At 41.4% G+C, this 23,127-nt stretch overlaps 1 protein-coding gene across 4 annotated transcripts in view; it reads left to right on the forward strand.

The window, feature by feature from the left end:
* MYO16 (myosin XVI) overlaps positions 1–23,127 on the forward strand; it is a 490,337-nt gene that overhangs the window by 397,685 nt on the left and 69,525 nt on the right. For all 4 annotated transcript variants that reach the window (XM_068268029.1, XM_068268033.1, XM_068268031.1 and 1 more), the window contains exons 28-29: positions 13,388–13,490; positions 22,609–22,705. In XM_068268029.1, the coding sequence (XP_068124130.1) occupies positions 13,388–13,490; positions 22,609–22,705 (200 nt within the window). The remainder of the gene's footprint in view (positions 1–13,387; positions 13,491–22,608; positions 22,706–23,127) is intronic.

Genomic DNA, 23,127 nt, shown 5'->3' on the forward strand with positions numbered 1-23,127 from the left:
GTATTGCTGTTTTATTGTTATATTGCCATACCCACCCTGCTCTGGATACTTATGCTGCTCTCAACAGTGAGGAATGTGGATGAACTTTCGTAAGGTGCACCCCTGTACTTCACCAGATATTACTATTCATCTATTTGTTTGAATTTTGGTTCATTTATGCTTGATTTTTAGTATAACTGGCAGTGCTTATACACTTAATATTTTACTTTTGCCTATCATGGTGGGTACAACCTCTGAGGGAGAGGCAAAGTGCAGCCTAACTGCTTAACTTAACCACCAGGGGTTGTAACTCTCCACAAAAGAGACAAAAATATTTCTAGAAGTCAAACGCCATGCTCCTGATGCCATCTGCTTACAGAAAACACACTTTTCCCAGATTTGTAAACCAGGGGTACTCAAAATTCTACACGGCCAATTGCCCTAAAAAACATAGGGGGTCGCTATTTTACTAAACAAACATAAAAACACAGTCCCTTTGGAAGTTACCAACACATCCCACAATTCCTCAGGCAGATATATCATATCATTGTTATCATTGTCATTGTTAATTGCTATGCAGCCCCCCCCCCCCCCCCCCGAGTAGGCCTTTGTTACAGTTATGGCTGTCTCCAGGAAGTTGTCCTCTGCTCCTAATACCCTGCCCTTCCAGTGCAGAAACTTCAATTTTACTTTAGTAGTCACCTTGGAGAAATCTAAATGGCAATCATTCTCGCTAAACAGGTACGGATTGGCTCGGGACACATGTACCTTCCACCAATCCTTAGTGCTTCAGGGAGCCATCATAAATGACATAATAGTCATGTCCGTGCGGCTGTAGCAACCATTGCCACGGACATGACGATCACATTACTACTGCTAAAGCAATTAATTATAGAAAGATAACATTTTCTTCCTCAAAATAAGTGAAATGATAAATTATCCAGTTTACTACAAATTCAAAAAGTCTGCACATGATTGATTAGGTAATTTATGCAATAATTTCAGTACTAATTTAAAATTCATTCCATAAGCCTCACATTTAATACAAGGAAATGAAGAGTGGCTTTGTCCATCGTGATCTTAAATGACACTGATCCAGTAAATAAATACTATATCTAAAGTTCATGCAAAGGTGGACTACTGATTCAAAGCAATTCTGAGAATTCATGTATGAGGAAGAGTCAAGTTTATACAAATACGTTAATGACTAGTGCTTCAGCAAAGAGATTTCACAAGAACTGTTTATCTGAGGCCCCAGTGAAAACTATCCTTCCACTGGTGCAATATGTGCTGGTAGCCAATCATGTGTTTGTACAAACTTTGTTCTCCATACAAGGGGTGATCGCCCACAGCCCCACACAGAAAGAAGAGATGCTGGATCATGAAATTGTTTTATTTTTCAACATAATCTCTCAACTTCAGTGCACTTCTTCTGATCGTGATAAAGCATTAGAAAGTAAATGTTGACAAATGAAATTGTTTCATGAAACTGTACCTTTTTGTGTGAGATTATGAATCTCTTGTTTATGAATTGCCTAACTTTTTTTTTTTTTTGGGGGGGGGGGGGGGGGGGGTTGACAATAAGGCTACATTTGAGCACTCTTAGGCAGGGTTCACACTTATTGCGAACAACAAAACATTTTTCCGCATGTACGGTATTTTTTTACGGTAAAATTCATGTTCCTATGCAAATTTCCGTGTGTCATTTTTTCATCACAAGTAATGAGTCAGTGGGAATTCAGATGCATTGTGCATATTTATTCTGCAGGAATTATGTACAAAATGAATGCTAAAACATGAATTTTAGCAGACGTGAGATTCTCCATTGACTTTAATTAGATGTACTCCAAATGTGTTTTTGCACATTTTACAAAAGGCACGTTAGCCTTCACACTTAGCCCTGCAATTGCTGGATATGGTTTTCTGGGATTTTTGCACCTGACTCTTCTATTTTTGTATGAGTTTTCTGTGAATTTTTTGCATTCCGATTTTTCCATGCATAACACTGAAGCTCATTTACATAAAGTTGTATGTAGTTAACATTTGCATGCAAATTTTTGTATTTTCATTACACATTGACTTGCATTGTATAAAACTCACATTTCTGATGCAGAAGAAAACAGCTTACATGTATGCATGTTTTTGCAAGAAATTTGAATGTAAAACCTTGCACAGCAATGCATGTCAAAGGCAATGCCATTGGCTTGCATTAGATGTGCGGTGAAATGGAAATCACACAAGAATTGTGTTGTGTGAAAGAGGCCTTACTGTTTTCTTACCACTGCTGTCTGCTGCAGTCTTCTTTTTGTGAGACATCTACAGACCCTCCGCCTCCAGTTCCAAGCACATTCCCTCTGAATATGCCAGGTTGTGGGCAATTACAGGTCCACCCAGGCCCGGATTTACCTCACAAGAGCCTATAGGCACAGATGTCTTGGCACCTTAGATTTCGCCCCTCCATGAACCTACACACCCCCACCAAACTGCATTGCAAGTGTGCTGGCTGTCCCAGCTGTCACTTCTCCCTTACATCTCTTGCCCATCCATCATAGGTAGACAGACACCCCGTATTATTTGGTAGCTAGAATGAGCCAGGTGAGTGACCTCTCACTTAAACTCTCATCAGGACTAACTTGGCTGAAAATAACATGAATGATTTATTGAAAGCTGCCTGTTATTGGATGGCAAAAGATTATTATTTATTCATATAACACCAACATCTTATGTAGTGCTGTACATAGTGCTAAACAAATAGTGGGGAGTATAGATGCACGAGTAGTTCTACACACTGTACAATCAGTACATCCGGCAACAAGTGGTTTGTAGCATCACCACCAGTAATGATACATGTTCATGTAATAATGGGAAGCAAAAAAAGAAAACATTAGGAGGAGTTCCCTGCCATTGTGAAGTTACAGGCCTGAGGCCTCGATTCATCGTTGTCTTTGAGATCACTTTTTCCAGTTTGTTAAATTACCGAATTCGAAGTTTATCGATTTCTAGTTGTGTTCATCAAGGTTGTTCTGCATTCGGTGTGAATTCGATAAAATATCGATAACAATTCGGTAGCCATTCAGTAACGTTTCGATATTTCCATTTTACTGCGGTAATTTAACACAAGGCCATAAGATTCCCATGGAATTGTAGGTAAAAGGCAGTCCTTTGAACACTACGTAGCAACATTCTGAATAGGGCTTAACACCTGGACCAGGATTCTAGAAGTGGCTTGGGACAATCCCACAATTTCGCCAGCTACGGCTTGATAGGAGCCTTTTTTTAAAAAAATATAGCGCAGCTAGCAAATTAGTTAACCCTGGCACTGCCTGTGTTCTCTTACAAGATGATTCAAGAGAAATGCAGATGTCCTGTTATAGCAAATAAATCTATTCTCTTGTAAATTGATATGGTTTTAGACCTTATTCTTGCCCTTCTGCACCTTTGAATCACTCTTAGCTGATACATAACCACTTCAAATGGCTCCATCTTCTCTGTCAGCAATGATCTGACAGGAATAACGGCAGAGCAGTGAAGGAGATAACTAATCCTAAATGTAATGCTTAACCACGCCCACTTTCATTTTCATGAATTGCGCTTTCTTCCATTTTATTGCATCATTACCGAATGATTACCGAATGCTCGCTAACAGCTGTAGATAACTTTGATGAATCCTGAAATCAACTAATCGAGTTTGGTATTTTACCGAGCTTTCGGTAATTGATTTGATAAGTCTTGATGAATTGAGGCCACAGTCTGGAAGGTGAAAAGAAGGTTGCAATAAAGGCTGATGAGGCTTCTAAAACTGGCAAACTTTATTCTTCTATGGTGTTCCTTACATCCCGACACACATCAATTGCTACTTGTGGTTTCTGTTTTCCTGTGACCGTTTAGAAGATTAATTTTCCGGTTTTAGGAGCATCACCAGTGTGCACCTTTTTAAAGGAAATATGAGGTAAAGAATTGATACTTACCTGGGGCTTCCTCCAGCCCCATGGACACCATTGCCTCCCTTGCCATCCTCCCTCTCTGGGTGTTAGCGCTCCAGGCCAGTCGGGGTACAGCGCAGACGCAGAATGCTCCCGGCAATAGGAGTGTGACAGGGGTGCATACTCAGCCAGGCTGCACATGTGCAGTGGACCCCTAATACCAAGAGAGGATACAGATGACTGATACTTACCTGGGGCTTCTTCCAGTCCCATGGATACCGTTGCCTCCCTTGCCACTCCAATCAATTCTTTACCTCCCTTTGTCTCAGGTACACTTTAAGGCTCAAGTCCTACTGGCCGCATTTTTGCATCGCTTTGTGATTGCTGGTGATCGGCAAAGCGCTGCACTAATGGAACCCTATGGGGATGGTTCCACAGCAGCATGAGCAAGAATCTCATACACAATCTTCAGTGTGGTGGGGACTATCTAGAGAATAGCATCCTTAGCATGAGTCATGCTGGACCATATAGTTGCTTTACTGGAAATTAGTGAATACACTGTTGTGCAATTGAAGTCAAATGCATACATCTGCAGTGAGACCTTTTTATAAAAAATAAATCCAAGCCTGGCTTGAAGAATCACTTTTGTTATCTAACGATTTTCAGCTTGGAGAATCCCAGTAAGTCAAATCTATTACATTTTAAGTGTATTACTGCCAACAAATTAAGCATTTCATCATGTTTAATTATAAACAAATGCTTAATTTCCTAACAGTTCTGCTTTCTAATTAGAAAGAAATATATGAACTCAGGCTTAACCACGTGTCCAAATATTTTAATAGCATAGACACTACAAACCAATTAGATCAAGTTTGTTTCTATGGTGTTTAAGCTTTCTTTTAAGCGTAATTTAAAGCAGACTATATGCTACTAAGTAATACTATGTGAAACAAACTACATCTGAGAGTTAACTTCCTTAACACCACAGAAACTTCTGAAGTACTTTCCTAATGACTTCAAAATCCAATGCCAAGAAAGAAAGAGAATCTTGCCAACAAGGACACACGGTAGCAATAACATAACAGTAGTTTTAATGTTTCCCATAAAAAAAAATGCATGCCATCCTGTGATACCTTACCAGAGAATCAGAGAGGGAGAGCAAGTGTCACCCAAACAGGAGCCTTCATGATTCACCGCATACAGCAGCTTCTTCTGGGCGAGTTATTGTTATATTATTCATTCTCAGATTGTTGTTTTTAATGGTGTTTTATTATTCTCTGTTACATGATGTATGTATGGCTCAGTCTAATGGGATCTGCTATTTTTCTATGGTTTAATGTTGTATACTTTTCATTGATCCCTTCTACAAACCTGTTGGTTATTAATGTATTTTATTGAGCTATAATCATTAATTGATGGTACTTGCCCACCCCCTATTGCTTTATATCGGATCCTGTGATATTTGTCTTTGGGTCAACCCCTTTGTCACTCTTGACCAGTCTGAAAATAAAAAGTTATGTCTGTAGTCTTGTTCCAAGGACTGAAGCTATGTATACAGCTTAAAGCAGATGTGATGGGAAGGTACCAGGAAAAACCAGGAACCAGAAAACCCCAAAGAAAATCAGAAGCCAATGGAGTAGTAGGTTAGAGCACCAAGCATAAGTATAAAGAAATAATATTCACACTTTTTTGGCTGCAAATTTCTGAATCCACCTTTAGGACCTATGGGGTGATTAGCCGGAATAGGGTGATTGCCCTGACAGTCGCTCTCCTTCTTTCATAAATTAGTTACCAGGATGTAATTAACTAAAATTATATTATTCTTTTCGGAGTGTAAAGTTTTATACAAGCATGAATTTTGAAGAAACCAAAAGGATAAAATGACTTGAGACTGCTGAATAGAAAAAGCATTGGAAGTCTGTAAGACCATCAGTCATATTTAGTCTCAAAACATTTATTGTACATAAAAAATGGACTACACGTGAAAAAATTGGACAACATGTTTTTGAGGTGCTGGTACCTTTCATCTCTTGTATAAAGCAGATGTATTCCTCTAGCATTAATCTTCCTTATAGAGTGTCCATGAAGAAGTGTGTGCTCTATTTGATCAACGGTCAGTGATTTCCTTTTCTTGATCATGTGAACCTGTTTCTCATCTACTTTTTTGAGACATGAACATGACCAGCCAATCAGAGATTGAAGTTGGACATATTATTGCAAGATATGGTAAACTATTGATATCTAATAAGCAATTAGTTCAGCCCTCAAACCAAAAAAACAATCCATGTGTTATATGTGTACTGGGTGAAACAACTACATTCACCTCTAGTGAACAAACGCTAATAAATTGTGGGCCTGTAACTTCTGTTATAGAACTTCATATGTTAAAGGAAGCACAAAAAGTTAACTCAGGCCTCACTTTCCAAAAAAGTCAGTAATTTTATTGGGGAAAATTTCCAAAGACAGGTATCAAAAACATAGATAATTAAAATCACTAAAAACACAAGACAACCCTCAGAGATAGTAAGGGCCACCCCCACTCACACACATTCCACATATGTATCTGCCACTCACACCACATTAATGTTGAATTCGGCTTAAGGAGAATTTGTATAGGAGAAACTTACCATCTTAAATGTAGTGCATTTTATTAAGCATATTTATTATTATATACACTTAAAAGACCACTATAGTGAAAAAAAATAAGCAGTTAAAATGTCACAGAACTGACAGGTTTTGGACAAGTCCATCTTCTCATGGAGGATTCTCAGGGTTTTCTTTGTTTTCAAAAGCATTTCCTGAACGGAAGTTGCTAAGTCTAACTACCAAAATACCGTGGGCCGACATTAAATGTACAAAACCCGAACATTTTGAAAAAAAAATCTTTATTTTAATTTTTGACAATGCATTAATTATTTTTAAAGAATGGTAAACATGTATTATTGTTATAATTATTTTAATATTAAATTATTAATTATATACTTAATCGTGTTATGATTGTTATATCTATTAATTGATTCTTATATACTTATTAATTTGTTATTAACATGTTTTAAATCAGGATGATACTATTTATTGGCTAACTTAAAAGAATAAGAGTAAGCAAGCTTTAGGCTTTGCAGACTTCATCGGGCTTCAATCATGTTTGCTTGCAAGCAAACAGGATTGAAGCCCGACGAAGGCTGCAAAGCTGAAAGCTTGCTTACTCTTATGCTTTTAAGTTAGCCAAAAAATAGTCATCAGTAAAAGCAAGACGTTTTGAATCAGGATGATACCAACACGGTACAATACCCTGCTGCTTATTAACATATGAGTAATTCAGTATTACATTATTTATACTTTCTTGATATCTTCATTTTATTTGATTAATATATTTATATTTTACATTTATTTATTTTATGTGTTTCCCCATTGGGTCATTTTATTTATTCATTTCATTTTTACTTTTTTTTGTCAGCAATCTGTTCTCACCTCATAATACAAAGCAGTCAGGAGAGAACAGATCTGTAATAGCATCTATATCTCTCCTGCTCATGTGATTAGCATGATAACTTGAATATGTGACCTGCGTAGTGTCAATTAGCTGCTCTGCTTACAGTTTCAGAACTGCCATACATGCAATGGCAGGTTTCGAGGATGATCAGTGACAACAGGCTACTGGGAACTGACAGTTGTGTTCCCCTGTAATAAGAAAATAAATGCCATTTAGCTCGAATTCCTCTGCATTATTGACCTGCTGTTTAAAAATACTTAGCTTTAAGTGTTAGTGTACTTACACTATTGTGTGCTTAAAATGTATTCCAATGGAGCCAAGATCAATAATCCTATATTCTCCCATTAGTTAATGTACCGCCTTTTTATCATGCATGCATCTGAACCGCAGTATGTGCATGGTAAGCTGTATTTAAAACTGATAGAAAATACTGTAAAATAGCTACAGTGTGTTTTGAAATTTGAAAAATGTTCTTTTAAACAGTTTTGACAGCCTCTACAGTTGTAAACTGGCTGTCTACATGCATTGTCATTCCTCTGATGAAGTGTTGATGAAATCTTCAAACACTGAATTACAAAGGTAGAAGCTGATGATGGATCATAATTGTAATGGAAGGCCATTGGCAGGCTTGTATTTTGACATAGTGGTAAAATTAGTAATGCACATAATAAAGTACGTTGCATCATGGAATAGAGCAAGCATGTTTTCAATTTAGGCATTTATAAGTATCAGTACACTTTAAAGCCCTAGTTCAGATTACGTTTTTAATATGGATTTTTTTTTAATTGTGCATTTTAAGCAATCTTCTCATGGCAAAGTATATTTTAAAATTATACATTAAAAATACATATATGTATTCTAGTAACATTACAGTGTACCCGAGGCATTTTTTTAAGGTAAAGAAGGGACACAGAGGCATGTTCCCATCAGAGTTACATGTCTCTGTGTGCCCTCCGCTCCATTGACAGCCCCCCTCCCCTGAGTCTGGCAACAAGGAGCTTGTTGGCAGAGTAGTGGGGAAGGGGCGTTCCTTGCAGGAGAGAAATTCCTGCATAACTCCCCTTCTCTTCCTCTAAGAGCCTCTCACAGACTCTCCTCTGCCTGCTCCCCACCTCTTCCCCGCCCATCCATGCCAATCACAGCACTGTGCTCTCAGAGGAGAGCACAGAGCTGCATTTTCAACGTTTTGACCCCGAAGGTCGCCAAAACAAACGTGCTAGGAAACAGCAGATAAGAGCGGTGGAGAGAGGTGGAAGTGGACGCTGTGTCTGGGGGAACCGCAGATGATTTCCCACAAATATTTTGATGCATGTGCATTTCAATGAGGAATCACATGCATGGTGCAGAAGAGCAGTGCAGGTTGTACCTTTTCTTCAACACTGTGCAGAATTGCATATTCCTCCTGAAAACGCAGCGACCCCATAGAGAATCATAACATATTTTCACACGTGAAGTGTCTTAATGTCAGGTTGGATACATATAAAATCGGCGCAGGTAGACTTGGGCGCAGGATACAGCTGTTATATAGCTGATCCTGCTGCTGCACAAGTTCCCGGCCGCGCTAAATACTATTCCCCCTCCAGGCTGCCATGGATGGTGGGAAATGATATAATTCGGCTTCCAGCAATTGCTGGAAGGTGAATTATTGTGTTTTAAAAGTAACTTCAGCTCCATCTTCTGATGGCGCCGGAGTTACTCTGTGTGCGTTGCTATAGCCGTAATTCCTATTACAGCCTCTGGTGGCGGCGGCTGTGCCCAAATCTACCTGCGCTGTAATTAAAGCGCTCGGTCAGGTTTGCCAGTAAACATAAGATATGCTGTGCATTTAATTGCAGATAAGTAATGGAACAAGGGTTGAGTTGAAATGTTTTTTTTTTTGGGGGGGGGGGGGCTTTAATCTTTTATATATTTGCTATATCCATGAAGTAAGGCAGGACTTTCTCTAATATTAGACCAGTCCTGAATTTGTGCAATATAATATAATAAATTAGCAACACTTGAAATACAAAGTCAGATGTATTTTGCAATCTTTCACCGAGTCAGCAAATAGGTATCGCCACTACTCGACATGCAGACAACCCTATGAAATATAGCTGCTAAGAAAGTCACATTTTCCCAACCACCTTTATAATGCTGGATGGATGTCTGCGATAAGAGTCTATTAAACCCAGGAAAACCTGGGTGATTTGTCCAATATTGTTTGACTGCATGAATCATGAAAAATGAAATGCTGACACAACAACCAACATTAATCCTTTGTGTCGAAACTCTGTGCTGCAAATTTTATAACCTGACTTTGGTATTTATAGTGGTTCTCCTAAATATTTTACTGACTGGATGCTAGTATTCCCTCCTTCAATAAAATGTATAGCTTTATGTCTTCTTCGCAATACATTCTAAAAGTGGTGTTTTGTCTCTCCATGTTGAAACATACCTTTATCCCATGGGAGCATGAATACACTTGCCTCCCAGCAATGGAATATTGGTTTTTGATGCTTATCTGGCACTATCTGCAGGAATAGATGTCTTCCATATTTAAAGTGAACCCGAGGAGAAAATAAACTGATGAGATAAACAATTGTATTTATCATTTCATCTCCTAAACATTACCTTTTTTAAATATCCTATGGTTTTATTTTATATTTAAACATTTACAAAGTAAATTGAATGCTTTATTGTGTTTGTACAATGGCAGTCTATTAAGGGTCCCAGACTTAAAATACATGAACTATTGACATTTTTCTATCTCTCCCCTGCCCTCAGAAGTTGTATTCTGCCAGGAAAGCTTGTATGGCTGTAATTTGCTTATCAGCGAGGTTTACCATATTCCTTGCAAGGTTCTGATATGACAGAAGCCGTCACTTCCATGCCTGAAAACAAACTTTCATGCAGCATAAAAAAGATAAACAGCCTGGTTATTAAGGTTTTGCACTTTACATGCACATATTTATCTCATCATGTCACATGTCACCTCGAGTACACTTTTAAATGCCTGAAAAAGTGCAACTCACTTTGCACATCAAAGGATTTATTGTTTATCTGTAGTGCAGATCAAATGTGGAATTCATTATAGATGATATACAATTCAGAAGGGTGTTTCTTGATCAGAAGATGTGTACATGGTACTATATTTAAATTAAAATACAAGTATATGTAATATATCAATTAACAGCAGTATGGTGAGCTTGATTGCATGTAGTTTGTGTCTGCAAGGAATTAACATCGATATTTGTTTGAGTAGTCACACTCCCCTAGCACCTGCTTTTATGTCTATTTAAGGTATCTGTAGGGATGAACACCACTGCACCAGCACCAGTGAAGATGCTGGTGCTATATTAATCATTTATAATAATAACAACCTGTTTGTTTGCAAGCAGTAGGCATGTGACCATTCAATCCCAGCTCCATTTAGAGAATAAATCCCTCATCCCTCTTTACACTTCAGGCATCCCTTTTTCAATATGAAAAATGTATTTTGCTAATGAATTCTTCATGGACTTTATGACTGGAGGTGTTGTGTGTGAGGAATGTTCTCTGCCTAAATATTTCCATACCCATTCCAGAAAGCTGGGAGGTATCCATATGATCTACTTTACAAACTTCCTTATTTGTTGATTTCAGAAGTGCTTTGTGAAAAGAAACTGTACTGAGTCTTGGTGGGTGCAGCTACCTCCTTTCTTCATTTAGTAGAACTGTGGATACATATACATATTGCAGAGATTAGAGCATGGTCAAGTGGGGGGAGGTGGCAGGGCCTGGACCTGAAGTAGATTGGATTCCAAATGCCTTACAGCATAAGAGCCTAGGTTTAGAAGCTATCAACTGAAGAGTGGATGACACCGGATCACTATCATAAATTAAGCATGTATCAGCATGCACTTCTTGTAAAGTGCAAATATATTTATCAAACCAACATTTCGGAGCCTCAGAGGAACCCTTTTTTGATGTAAACAATAACAAATGATTGTTATAACACCCAAGCCAAACACCAGAAAAAAAATCCCATTTCCAGCAATGTGTGTAGCACAGCTGTTCACATGCAAGTGAGTTGGCCACATGCAAGGATTAGAGTATGATCACGTAGAGAAGGTGGCAGTTTGTGGACCTTTGAAACCTTTGACTTCTAGTATGAGGGAACTACCAAGGCGCAGCTCAGAAACATAATTTTAGTAAACGTACATAAACTGGGAATGGCAGGTACAGCTTTACTGTATATTTGAATACTTAATTACAAGCCCATTTGAAAAGGGTGCATGGAAAAAAAAGGGCGCCTGGTGTAGCCCATATATGCCAAATTTGGCTGCAAAAAGGGCGCAAGGTGTAGCCCATATGCCAACTTCGACTACAAAGGACGCCTGGTGTAGCCCATATATGCCAAATTCGGCTACAAAGGGCGCCTGGTGTAACCCATATATGCCAAATTCGGCTACAAAGGGCACCTGGTGTAGCCCATATATGCCAAATTCGGCTGCAAAAAGGGCGCAAGGTGTAGCCCATATGCCAACTTCGGCTACAAAGGACGCCTGGTGTAGCCCATATATGCCAAATTCGGCTACAAAGGGCGCCTGGTGTAACCCATATATGCCAAATTCGGCTACAAAGGGCGCCTGATGTAGCCCATATATGCCAAATTCGGCTACAAAGGGCGCCTGGTGTAACCCATATATGCCAAATCCGGCTACAAAGGGTGCCTGGTGTAGCCGAAAAAGCTAGTTTTAGTTTATAAAAAGGATGCTGTTATAGGCAAAAATGTTTGGGCCATAAAAGGGCTCTAGATATAGCTGAGAAAAGTGATTACTATGACCTAACTTCGCCCTACTCTCACACAGAACCCTCCCGTGACGGTGCCTAACCCTAAGACATCCCCTGGTGATTACTATGACCTAACTTCTCCCTACTCTCACAAAGAACTCTCCCATAATCCTAATACCACTGGTGGTGCCTAACCCTAAGACCCCCCAGGTGGTGCCTAACTCTAAGACTCCCCAGGTGGTGCCCAACCATAAGACTCCCCCGGTGGTGCCTAACCCTAACCCCCCCCCCGGTGGTGCCTAACCCTAACCCCCCCAGTGGTGCCTAACCCTAAGACCCCCCCCCCCCCCGCTTGTGATGTCTAATCCTAACCACCCTGCACCCTTGAATCAAAAATCTCGGCTATAAAAAGGTGCCCTTTTAGAGCAGAATTAAAAATCTTGTAGCCGAAAACCTTGTAGCGGAATAAAAAATATGGGCTACAGTAGGGTGTCCTATAGAGATGGCCCGAACGGTTCGCCTGCAAACGGTTCCCGGCGAACTTCCGGTGGTTCGCGTTCGCCATGTAAGGCGAACTTTTCCGAAGTTCGGTTCGCCCCTATAATGCACCATTAGGGTCAACTTTGACCCTCTACATCACAGTCAGCAGGCACATTGTAGCCAATCAGGCTACACTATCTCCTGGAGCCACTCCCCCCTTATAAAAGGCAGGCACCGCCAGCCATTACACTCACTCGTGTGCCTGCACTAATTAAAGAAGGGACAGCTGCTATAGACTCTCTCATAGGGAAAGATTAGTTAGGCTCTTGTAGACTTGTTAGCTTGCTCCTTGCTGATTTCTTATTGCTAAAATAGCATCTCACAACAGCTCTTTTGAGAGCTAATCTTGTTCTTGTGAAGAGACAAGACAAGGCACAGAACATTTATATTGCGCTTTTCTTCTGGTGGACTCAAAACGCCAGAGCTGCAGTCACTAGGACGCGCTCTATAGGCAGAAGCAGTGTTAGGGAGTTACCCAAGGTCTCCGACTGAATAGGTGCTAGCTTACTAAACAGGAAGAGCCAAGATTTAAACCCAGGTCTCATGTGTCAGAAGCAGAGCCCTAAACCAGTACACCGCATGGCAACGCACCACTATGAACGTGGCCTAAACTATTTTTGCAGCAGTAATCAATGTTATTGGCAAACTTATAATGAAATTAAATTTACCTTTCAATTGTATCTCTTCTCTTGAAATATAGGTATAAGCATTTGACAGAAATTTTAATGAAAGAGAAGCACAAAGCATCACCGGAAGAAAAATGTCGCCATGTTCTTGAGCAGTGCAAACAGCAGGGATGGCAGGTAAAGTCTACATACAAGTTATGCCTTCTTCAAAAACAATCTGCTATTGCCTTTCTGACCTTGGCCAGGTGCTGTGTACTTATTAGTATGGCTCTGTAGTGGTCAGGCTTTCCAGGAAAGGCTCAGTGCTGGCCAGTGGGAATCTTTACACTGAAAACTGCATGTAAATTGCTTATAAATCACTTTATATTCACAATGTAGCTAGACTAACAGCAGAAATGCATATATTTCTTACAACAGCACCAAGTATCAGGTGCCAAAAATGAATGCCAGTAACAAGTTTCCCTGACTTAAATTAATCTCCACAGCTACAATATTTTTTTCATTTTTTTTCAGTTTTAAGCTATTAGCCAGTGTATACATTTCTGATTTTTTTTTTTAATAGTTTTTGTGAAATAAATCAGTTTGTTTTGGAGCAGGATCCTATGGGAGAAAAGCACTTTATACAATGTTTTGTTGTTGTTGGAGAACCTAAGCAGTCATATCTGCTGACCCTTGTGCTCCTTGGAGTCTTTTATTTACATATGCCATACATATGATTGGGGGGCTGTGGGTTGCTTCCGCTAGAGAGAAATTAGCAGCAAACTACAGCTAGTAATAAACACCAAGTTTAGGTTTCAATGTGGCAGTAGAGTATTGTAATGGTATCATACTGATCTAAAACTTTTGCTAGACCTAATCTCTAAGTGTCCAATTGGATAAATTAAGCTACACAAGATGTCTCCTTCAAGAAAAGCTTTTGTAACTGCACCAAAACAAGTGTTCTCTAGAATTGGTCCAAGAGTGGTTAAGAGAAAATGTTTCTGCATAAATTTATCTGAACAGTATGATGTATAATACGGAAGGGATCATTTTTATAGGTTTAAAAAAATTACACACTCACTAAAGTTTTTAGCACACTGTGCCAGTGCTCAGAAATACATATTAATAATTATTAGTATTATAATTATAATGCCTATTTATAGTGGAGGGCATTTTTGAAGTGCCCTTACAGTTAAAGTTGAACAATTCATGACAAATACTTTTTCTCAGGGGGGCTCACAGTCTAATGCCTTTCCAGAGCATAAGAAAAAAGGTTACTGAGGGCAATGGCTTTGCATGAAGAAATCCATTAGCTCGCTTGTACAATGGGTACTTTTCTTTTAGCAAACCCCCACCTGATACGTGAACACTGTTAAAGAAAGAGTATATTCATTGTTTGTAAGAAAATCTTTGTGATCATCTTATACTCTGAACCCAGTAGAGTTTAGTCTATGTCTGTTAGTTACCAGAGAGTTCCTTTTTTTTTTTGGGGATTACCGAGATCTATTGATGTCAAATGGAATGAGGAACTGGTATGACCTAAAGAAAGACTTTCAATTGTGTTGTCAAGTGACAAAGTAGTTATTCCCTGAAAGCCTTATAATAGGTGACATATGTGTGCCAGCTAGTGATTTTCTGTTTAATGAGAATGATATCCAATGTTCTTGTAGTTTTATTTAGATGTTATATTTTGCTGTTGTTAATTTATGAAGCTTTGCTTCATCTAATATTTTCCTGAAGTCTCTTAATGTTTTGGGAGACACTGTAAACCTGTTTATAATAATCTGCGAACATCTAGGCAATATCTTTTGGAATATAAATAATTTGGCAATAGGGTTCTTTAACCACTTCCCGACCGCCTAACGCACAGAGGCGGCCGGGAAGTGGAGCCCTTAAGGACCGGCTCACCCACAGAGGCGGCGGTCCATTTAAGGGCATGGGCGGAGCGATCGCGTCATCCGTGACGCGATCCTCCGCCGGCGCCTGTCACCGCTCGCTCGCCGCAACATCCCGCCGGCTATACGGAAGCGCCGGCGGGATGTTAACCCCGCGATCGCCGCATACAAAGTGTATAATACACTTTGTAATGTTTACAAAGTGTATTATACAGGCTGCCTCCTGCCCTGGTGATCCCAGTGTCCGAGGGACCACCAGGGCAGGCTGCAGCCACCCTAGTCTGCACCCAAGCACACTGATTTCTCCCCCCCCTGCCCCAGATCGCCCACAGCACCCATCAGACCCCCCCCCTGCCCACCCCCCAGACCCCTGTTTGCACCCAATCACCCCCCTAATCACCCATCAATCACTCCCTGTCACTATCTGTCAACGCTATTTTTTTTTTATCCCCCCCCCTGCTCCCTGCCCCCTCCTGATCACCCCCCACCCCTCAGATTCTCCCCAGACCCCCCCCCCCAGACCACCCCCCCCTGTTTACTGTATGCATCTATCCCCCTGATCACCTGTCAATCACCTGTCAATCACCCGTCAATCACCCGTCAATCACCCGTCAATCACCCCCTGTCACTGCCACCCATCAATCAGCCCCTAACCTGCCCCTTGCGGGCAATCTGATCACCCCCCCACACCAATAGATCGCCCACAGATCCGACATCAGATCACCTCCCAAATCCATTGTTTACATCTATTCTCTCCTCTAAACACCCACTAATTACCCATCAATCACCCATCAATCACCCCCTATCACCACCTGTCACTGTTACCTATCAGATCAGACCCTAATCTGCCCCTTGCGGGCACCCAATCACCCGCCTACACGCTCAGATTGCCCTCAGACCCCCCCTTATCAATTCGCCAGTGCATTAATTACATCTGTTCTTCCCTGTAATAACCCACTGATCACCTGTCAATCACCTGCCAATCACCTATCACCCATCAATCACCCCCTGTCACTGCCACCCATCAATCAGCCCCTAACCTGCCCCTTGCGGGCAATCTGATCACCCACCCACACCATTAGATCGCCCGCAAACCCGCCGTCAGATTACCTCCCAAATGTATCGTTTACATCTGTTATCTTCTCTAAACACCCACTAATTACCCATCAATCACCCATCAATCACCCCCTATCACCACCTGTCACTTTTACCTATCAGATCAGACCCTAATCTGCCCCTTGCGGGCACCCAATCACCCGCCCACACGCTCAGATTGCCCTCTGACCCCCCCCCCTTATCAATTCGCCAGTGCATTAATTACATCTGTCCTTCCCTGTAATAACCCACTGATCACCTGTCAATCACCTGCCAATCACCTATCACCCATCAATCACCCCCTGTCACTGCCACCCAACAATCAGCCCCTAACCTGCCCCTTGCGGGCAATCTGATCACCCACCCACACCAATAGATCGCCCGCAGATCCGACATCAGATCACCACCCAAGCGCAGTGTTTCCATCTATTCTCTCCTCTAAACACCCACTAATTACCCATCAATCACCCCCTATCACCACCTGTCACTGTTACCCATCAGATCAGACCCTAATCTGCCCCTTGCGGGCACCCAATCGCCCGCCTACACTCTCAGATTGCCCTCAGACCCCCCCTTATCAATTCGCTAGTGCAATATTTACATCTGTCCTTCCCTGTAATAACCCACTGATCACCTGTCAATCACCTGCCAATCACCTATCACCCATCAATCACCCCCGGTCACTGCCACCCAACAATCAGCCCCTAACCTGCCCCTTGCGGGCAAACTGATCACCCACCCACACCAATAGATCGCCCGCAGATCCGACATCAGATCACCACCCAAGCGCAGTGTTTCTATCTATTCTCTCCTCTAAACACCCACTAATTACCCATCAATCACCCATCAATCACCCCCTATCACCACCTGTCACTGTTACCCATCAGATCAGACCCTAATCTGCCCCTTGCGGGCACCCAATCGCCCGCCTACACGCTCAGATTGCCCTCAGACCCCCCCCCCTTATCAATTCGCCAGTGCAATATTTACATCTGTTCTCCCCTGTAATAACCCACTGATTACCTGTCAATCACCTATCAATCACCCATCAATCACCCCCTGTCACTGCCACCCATCAATCACCCCCTGTCACTGCCACCCATCAATCACCCGCTGTCACTGCCACCCATCAATCAGCCCCTAACCTGCCCCTTGCGGGCAAACTGATCACCCACCCACACCAATAGATCGCCCGCAGATCCGACATCAGATCACCACCCAAGCGCAGTGTTTCCATCTATTCTCTACCCTAAACACCCACTAATTACCCATCAATCACCCCCTGTCACTGCTACCTATCAGATTAGACCCCTATCTGCCCCTAGGGCACTCAATCACCCGCCCACACCCTCAGAATGCCCTCAGACCCCAGCCCTGATCACCTCGCCAGTGCATTGCTTGCATCTATTCCCCCCTCTAATCACACCTTGAGACACCCATCAATCACCTCCTGTCACCCCCTAGCACACCTACCCATCAGATCAGGCCCCAATTTGCCCCGTGTGGGCTCCTGATCACTCGGCCAAACCCTCAGACCCCCTTCCGATCACCTCCCCAGTGCATTGATTGCATCTATTTTCCCCTCTAACCACCCCCTGAGACACCCATCAATCACCTCCTGTCACCCCCCTAGCACTCCTATCCATCAGATCAGGCCCAATACAACCTGTCATCTAAAAGGCCACCCTGCTTATGACCGGTTCCACAAAATTCGCCCTCTCATAGACCACCTGTCATCAAAATTTGCAGATGCTTATACCCCTGAACAGTCATTTTGAGACATTTGGTTTCCAGACTACTCACGGTTTTGGGCCTGTAAAATGCCAGGGCGGTATAGGAACCCCACAAGTGACCCCATTTTAGAAAAAAAAGACACCCCAAGGTATTCTGTTAGGTGTATGACGAGTTCATAGAAGATTTTATTTTTTGTCAAAAGTTAGCGGAAATTAATTTTTATTGGTTTTTTTTCACAAAGTGTCATTTTTCACTAACTTGTGACAAAAAATAAAATCTTCTATGAACTCGCCATACACCTAACGGAATACCTTGGGGTGTCTTCTTTCTAAAATGGGGTCACTTGTGGGGTTCCTATACTGCCCTGGCATTTTAGGGGCCCTAAACCGCGAGGAGTAGTCTAGAAAACAAATGCTTCAAAATGACCTGTGAATAGGACGTTGGGCCCCTTAGCGCACCTAGGCTGCAAAAAAGTGTCACACATGTGGTACCGCCGTACTCAGGAAAAGTAGTATAATGTGTTTTGGGGTGTATTTTTACACATACCCATGCTGGGTGGGAGAAATTTCTATGTAAATGGACAATTGTGTGTAAAAAAATCAAACAATTGTCATTTACAGAGATATTTCTCCCACTTAGCATGGGTATGTGTAAAAATACACCCCAAAACGCATTATACTACTTCTCCTGAGTACAGCGGTACCACATGTGTGGCACTTTTTTACACCCTAAGTACGCTAAGGGGCCCAAAGTCCAATGAGTACCTTTAGGATTTCACAGGTCATTTTGCGACATTTGGTTTCAAGACTACTCCTCACGGTTTAGGGCCCCTAAAATGCCAGGGCAGTATAGGAACCCCACAAATGACCCCATTCTAGAAAGAAGACACCCAAAGGTATTCCGTACGGAGTATTGTGAGTTCATAGAAGATTTTATTTTTTGTCACAAGTTAGCGGAAAATGACACTTTGTGAAAAAAAATTATTAAAATCAATTTCCGCTAACTTGTGACAAAAAAATAAAAACTTCTATGAACTCACCATACTCCTAACGGAATACCTTGGGGTGTCTTCTTTCTAAAATGGGGTCATTAGTGGGGTTCCTATACTGCCCTGGCATTTTAGGGGCCCTAAACCGTGAGGAGTAGTCTTGAAACAAAAATGACCTGTGAAATCCTAAAGGTACTCATTGGACTTTATGCCCCTTAGTGCAGTTAGGGTGCAAAAAAGTGCCACACATGTGGTATCGCCGTACTCGGGAGAAGTAGTACAATGTGTTTTGGGGTGTATTTTTACACATACCCATGCTGGGTGGGAGAAATACCTCTGTAAATGACAATCTTTTGATTTTTTTACACACAATTGTCCATTTACAGAGGTATTTCTCCCACCCAGCATGGGTATGTGTAAAAATACACCTCAAAACACATTGTACTACTTCTCCCGAGTATGGCGATACCACATGTGTGGCACTTTTTTGCACCCTAACTGCGCTAAAGGGCCCAAAGTCCAATGAGTACCTTTAGGATTTCACAGGTCATTTTGAGAAATTTCGTTTCAAGACTACTCCTCACGGTTTAGGGCCCCTAAAATGCCAGGGCAGTATAGGAACCCCACTAATGACCCCATTTTAGAAAGAAGACACCCCAAGGTATTCCGTTAGGAGTATGGTGAGTTCATAGAAGATTTTATTTTTTGTCAAAAGTTAGCGGAAATTGATTTTAATTGTGTTTTTTCACAAAGTGTCATTTTCCGCTAACTTGTGACAAAAAATAAAATCTTCTATGAACTCGCCATACTACTAACGGAATACCTTGGGGTGTCTTCTTTCTAAAATGGGGTCATTTGTGGGGTTCCTATACTGCCCTGGCATTTTAGGGGCCCTAAACCGTGAGGAGTAGTCTTGAAACGAAATTTCTCAAAATGACCTGTGAAATCCTAAAGGTACTCATTGGACTTTGGGCCCTTTAGCGCAGTTAGGGTGCAAAAAAGTGCCACACATGTGGTATCGCCGTACTCAGGAGAAGTAGTATAATGTGTTTTGTGGTGTATTTTTACACATACCCATGCTGAGTGGGAGAAATATCTCTGTAAATGGACAATTGTGTGTAAAAAAAATTAACAAATTGTCATTTACAGAGATATTTCTCCCACTCAGCATGGGTATGTGTAAAAATACACCCCAAAACACATTATACTACTTCTCCTGAGTACGGCAATACCACATGTGTGGCACTTTTTTGCAGCCTAACTGCGCTAAGGGGTCCAAAGTCCAATGAGCACCTTTAGGCTTTACAGGGGTGCTTACAATTTAGCACCCCCCAAAATGTCAGGACAGTAAACACACCCCACAAATGATCCCATTTTGGAAAGTAGACCCTTCAAGGTATTCAGAGAGGGGCATGGTGAGTCCGTGGCAGATTTTATTTTTTTTTGTCGCAAGTTAGAAGAAATGGAAACTTTTTTTTTTTTTTTTTTTCTCACAAAGTGTCATTTTCCGCTTACTTGTGACAAAAAATAATATCTTCTATGAACTCACTATGCCTCTCAGTGAATACTTTGGGATGTCTTCTTTCCAAAATGGGGTCATTTGGGGGGTATTTATACTATCCTGGAATTCTAGCCCCTTATGAAACATGACAGGGGGTCAGAAAAGTCAGAGATGCTTGAAAATGGGAAAATTCACTTTTTGCACCATAGTTTGTAAACGCTATAACTTTTACCCAAACCAATAAATATACACTGAATGGGGTTTTTTTTTATCAAAAACATGTTTGTCCACATTTTTCGCGCTGCATGTATACAGAAATTTTACTTTATTTGAAAAATGTCAGCACAGAAAGTTAAAAAAATCATTTTTTTTGCCAAAATTCATGTCTTTTTTGATGAATATAATAAAAAGTAAAAATCGCAGGAGCAATCAAATAGCCCCAAAAGAAAGCTGTATTAGTGACAAGAAAAGGAGCCAAAATTCATTTAGGTGGTAGGTTGTATGAGCGAGCAATAAACCGTGAAAGCTGCAGTGGTCTGAATGGAAAAAAAGGGCCGGTCCTTAAGGGGTAGAAAGCCCTAGGTCCTCAAGTGGTTAAAGAAAATATTTCTAGGGCTTCTTTAAAAATATGTAATTCTGTTGCTAAAAATGATTATTCCATCACTGTGCTGGAATATTTGGAAGGTTAATATGGCATTTTTTGTATTTTGTTTTATTTCTTAATGAAATGCAACATTATATATATATATATATATATATATATATATATATATATATATATATATATTTACATGTAATATGTGTATTATTTGAATGGGCTGATTTGTCAAGGACTAATAGACTAGAATTAGTAATCTCCAGAGGCTTCCAAGGACATCCTTGACCCCACCGGCCACTGCGGCAGTGCTCCCCTCAATGTACAAACACTGCCGAACTGTGCCTGTGTGAGTATGGTCTGCGCATGCTCAGTAGCATAGAGTCAATCGTGCATGGACATGCATGACTGGCTTTTATGCTACTAAATGGCCGATTACATGTTGTGCATGACTGTCATGGACAATCGTTAAGACCTCCGCTAAAGTCAATGGACTATAGCAAAAATGTGCACGATCATTTAAATGCTCATTTGTGTCCCATCCATTTTCGCATTCCACAATCATTAAAGATGGATCTGAGAATGATTATTCTTCGGTGCAGATCTCCCGATCCATTCTTCTGTGGGTACCTAGCTTTAGGCACTGCATTGATGCAAACCCTCTTGTGCAATTAGCAGCCATTTGCCACCATTAGGCAAAATTTATTGTGGCTTCTCTTAGCGCCCTTCACCTTCCATGTTCAACCGCCTCTTCGATGTGTAACATCTACTGTATATAAAGCAGCTCCCATTCCATGTTCAGCCTCCTCTCAGCAGCCCCATCTCATGGCATGTGAAGCTTCCTCTTCTATGTGTAACATCAATATACAGCAGCCCCTCTTGTTCATGTGCAGCTCCTTTGAGCATTAGCTCCCTTCTTCCATGTATTGCTCTTTATTTACAGCCTCCCTTTTCCATGTTAAAGCCTGTTTTCATGTGTAGTCACCCTCTTCCATGTCCAGCCACCCATTTGGGTAGCAGCTGCCCTAGACCCAGGCTGGTGTCCAATCCTGAAATCTGGCCCTGGTCGCAGCCCCGGGCCGCCCATGAGGCGGCTAAGGCAGCTTCGTCAGATGGCGGGAGAGAGGGGCGGCGCCCTCCTGGCCGTGGGGGTTAGCACAAAGCTGGAGGGGGTAGCAGCCAGGAAGTGGGAGCAGCGGGCACAGCAGTGGGGAGGGGTGTCGGACCCCCTCTGCCTCACCTGAGTCCCCCCGGTCTGTGTTTCCCCTCCAGCTATTAGCGCAGTGTCAGTGCCCCCCTTCCTGGCTGCTACCCCCTCCAGGCTACCTATACTGGGGGCAATTATACTGCCTATGGGGGGGGGGGGCGCATCCTTACAATTTTGCCTCAGGCAGCAAAATGTATAGAACCGGCCCTGCCTGGTCGTATTGATTAATGTGCAGCATAACATAAGTAAAAGATGAAATTTAACACAAAGCAATTGAAAGGTGACTCATATTTTGTTGCAGATTGGAGCCCGTAAGGTTTTTCTGAAATACTGGCAAGCTGATCAGCTTAATGACATGTGTGTTCAGCTACAGAGAAAAATTATACTGTGTCAGAAAGGTAAGATAGTTTTTCATACTCCATGTTCAGAACACTGAATGGCTTGTTTCATGCATATAATTGCTAGAAGTATGTGTTACAGTACTAAAACCCTTGATTTACATTGAACTATAGAAACAGCATTATTTTGAACAAGTGTTTAAAGCATTTTTTTTTGTTCCAGCATTCATTGAACAATATATCAAAGTGTTAGTAACCTTAATAGATGCTAGATGCACAGCACAAATGTAGTTGCATTTTATAAAGGCATCTTTTCGTGTGTTATTCACAGTTTGCACAGAAGTGTTTTGGTAGATAGTTTCCATGACAACCATTCCACACAGCCATATCTTTTATTGCAATATAGAACCACGAGGCAGATGTAATTAATTTTCCCCCCAGTAAACCATTTACCAAAATAAATAATAGGGATTTCCTGTTAT

Source organism: Hyperolius riggenbachi, chromosome 2, assembly GCF_040937935.1.
Source record: "Hyperolius riggenbachi isolate aHypRig1 chromosome 2, aHypRig1.pri, whole genome shotgun sequence".
Classification (NCBI taxonomy): domain Eukaryota; kingdom Metazoa; phylum Chordata; class Amphibia; order Anura; family Hyperoliidae; genus Hyperolius; species Hyperolius riggenbachi.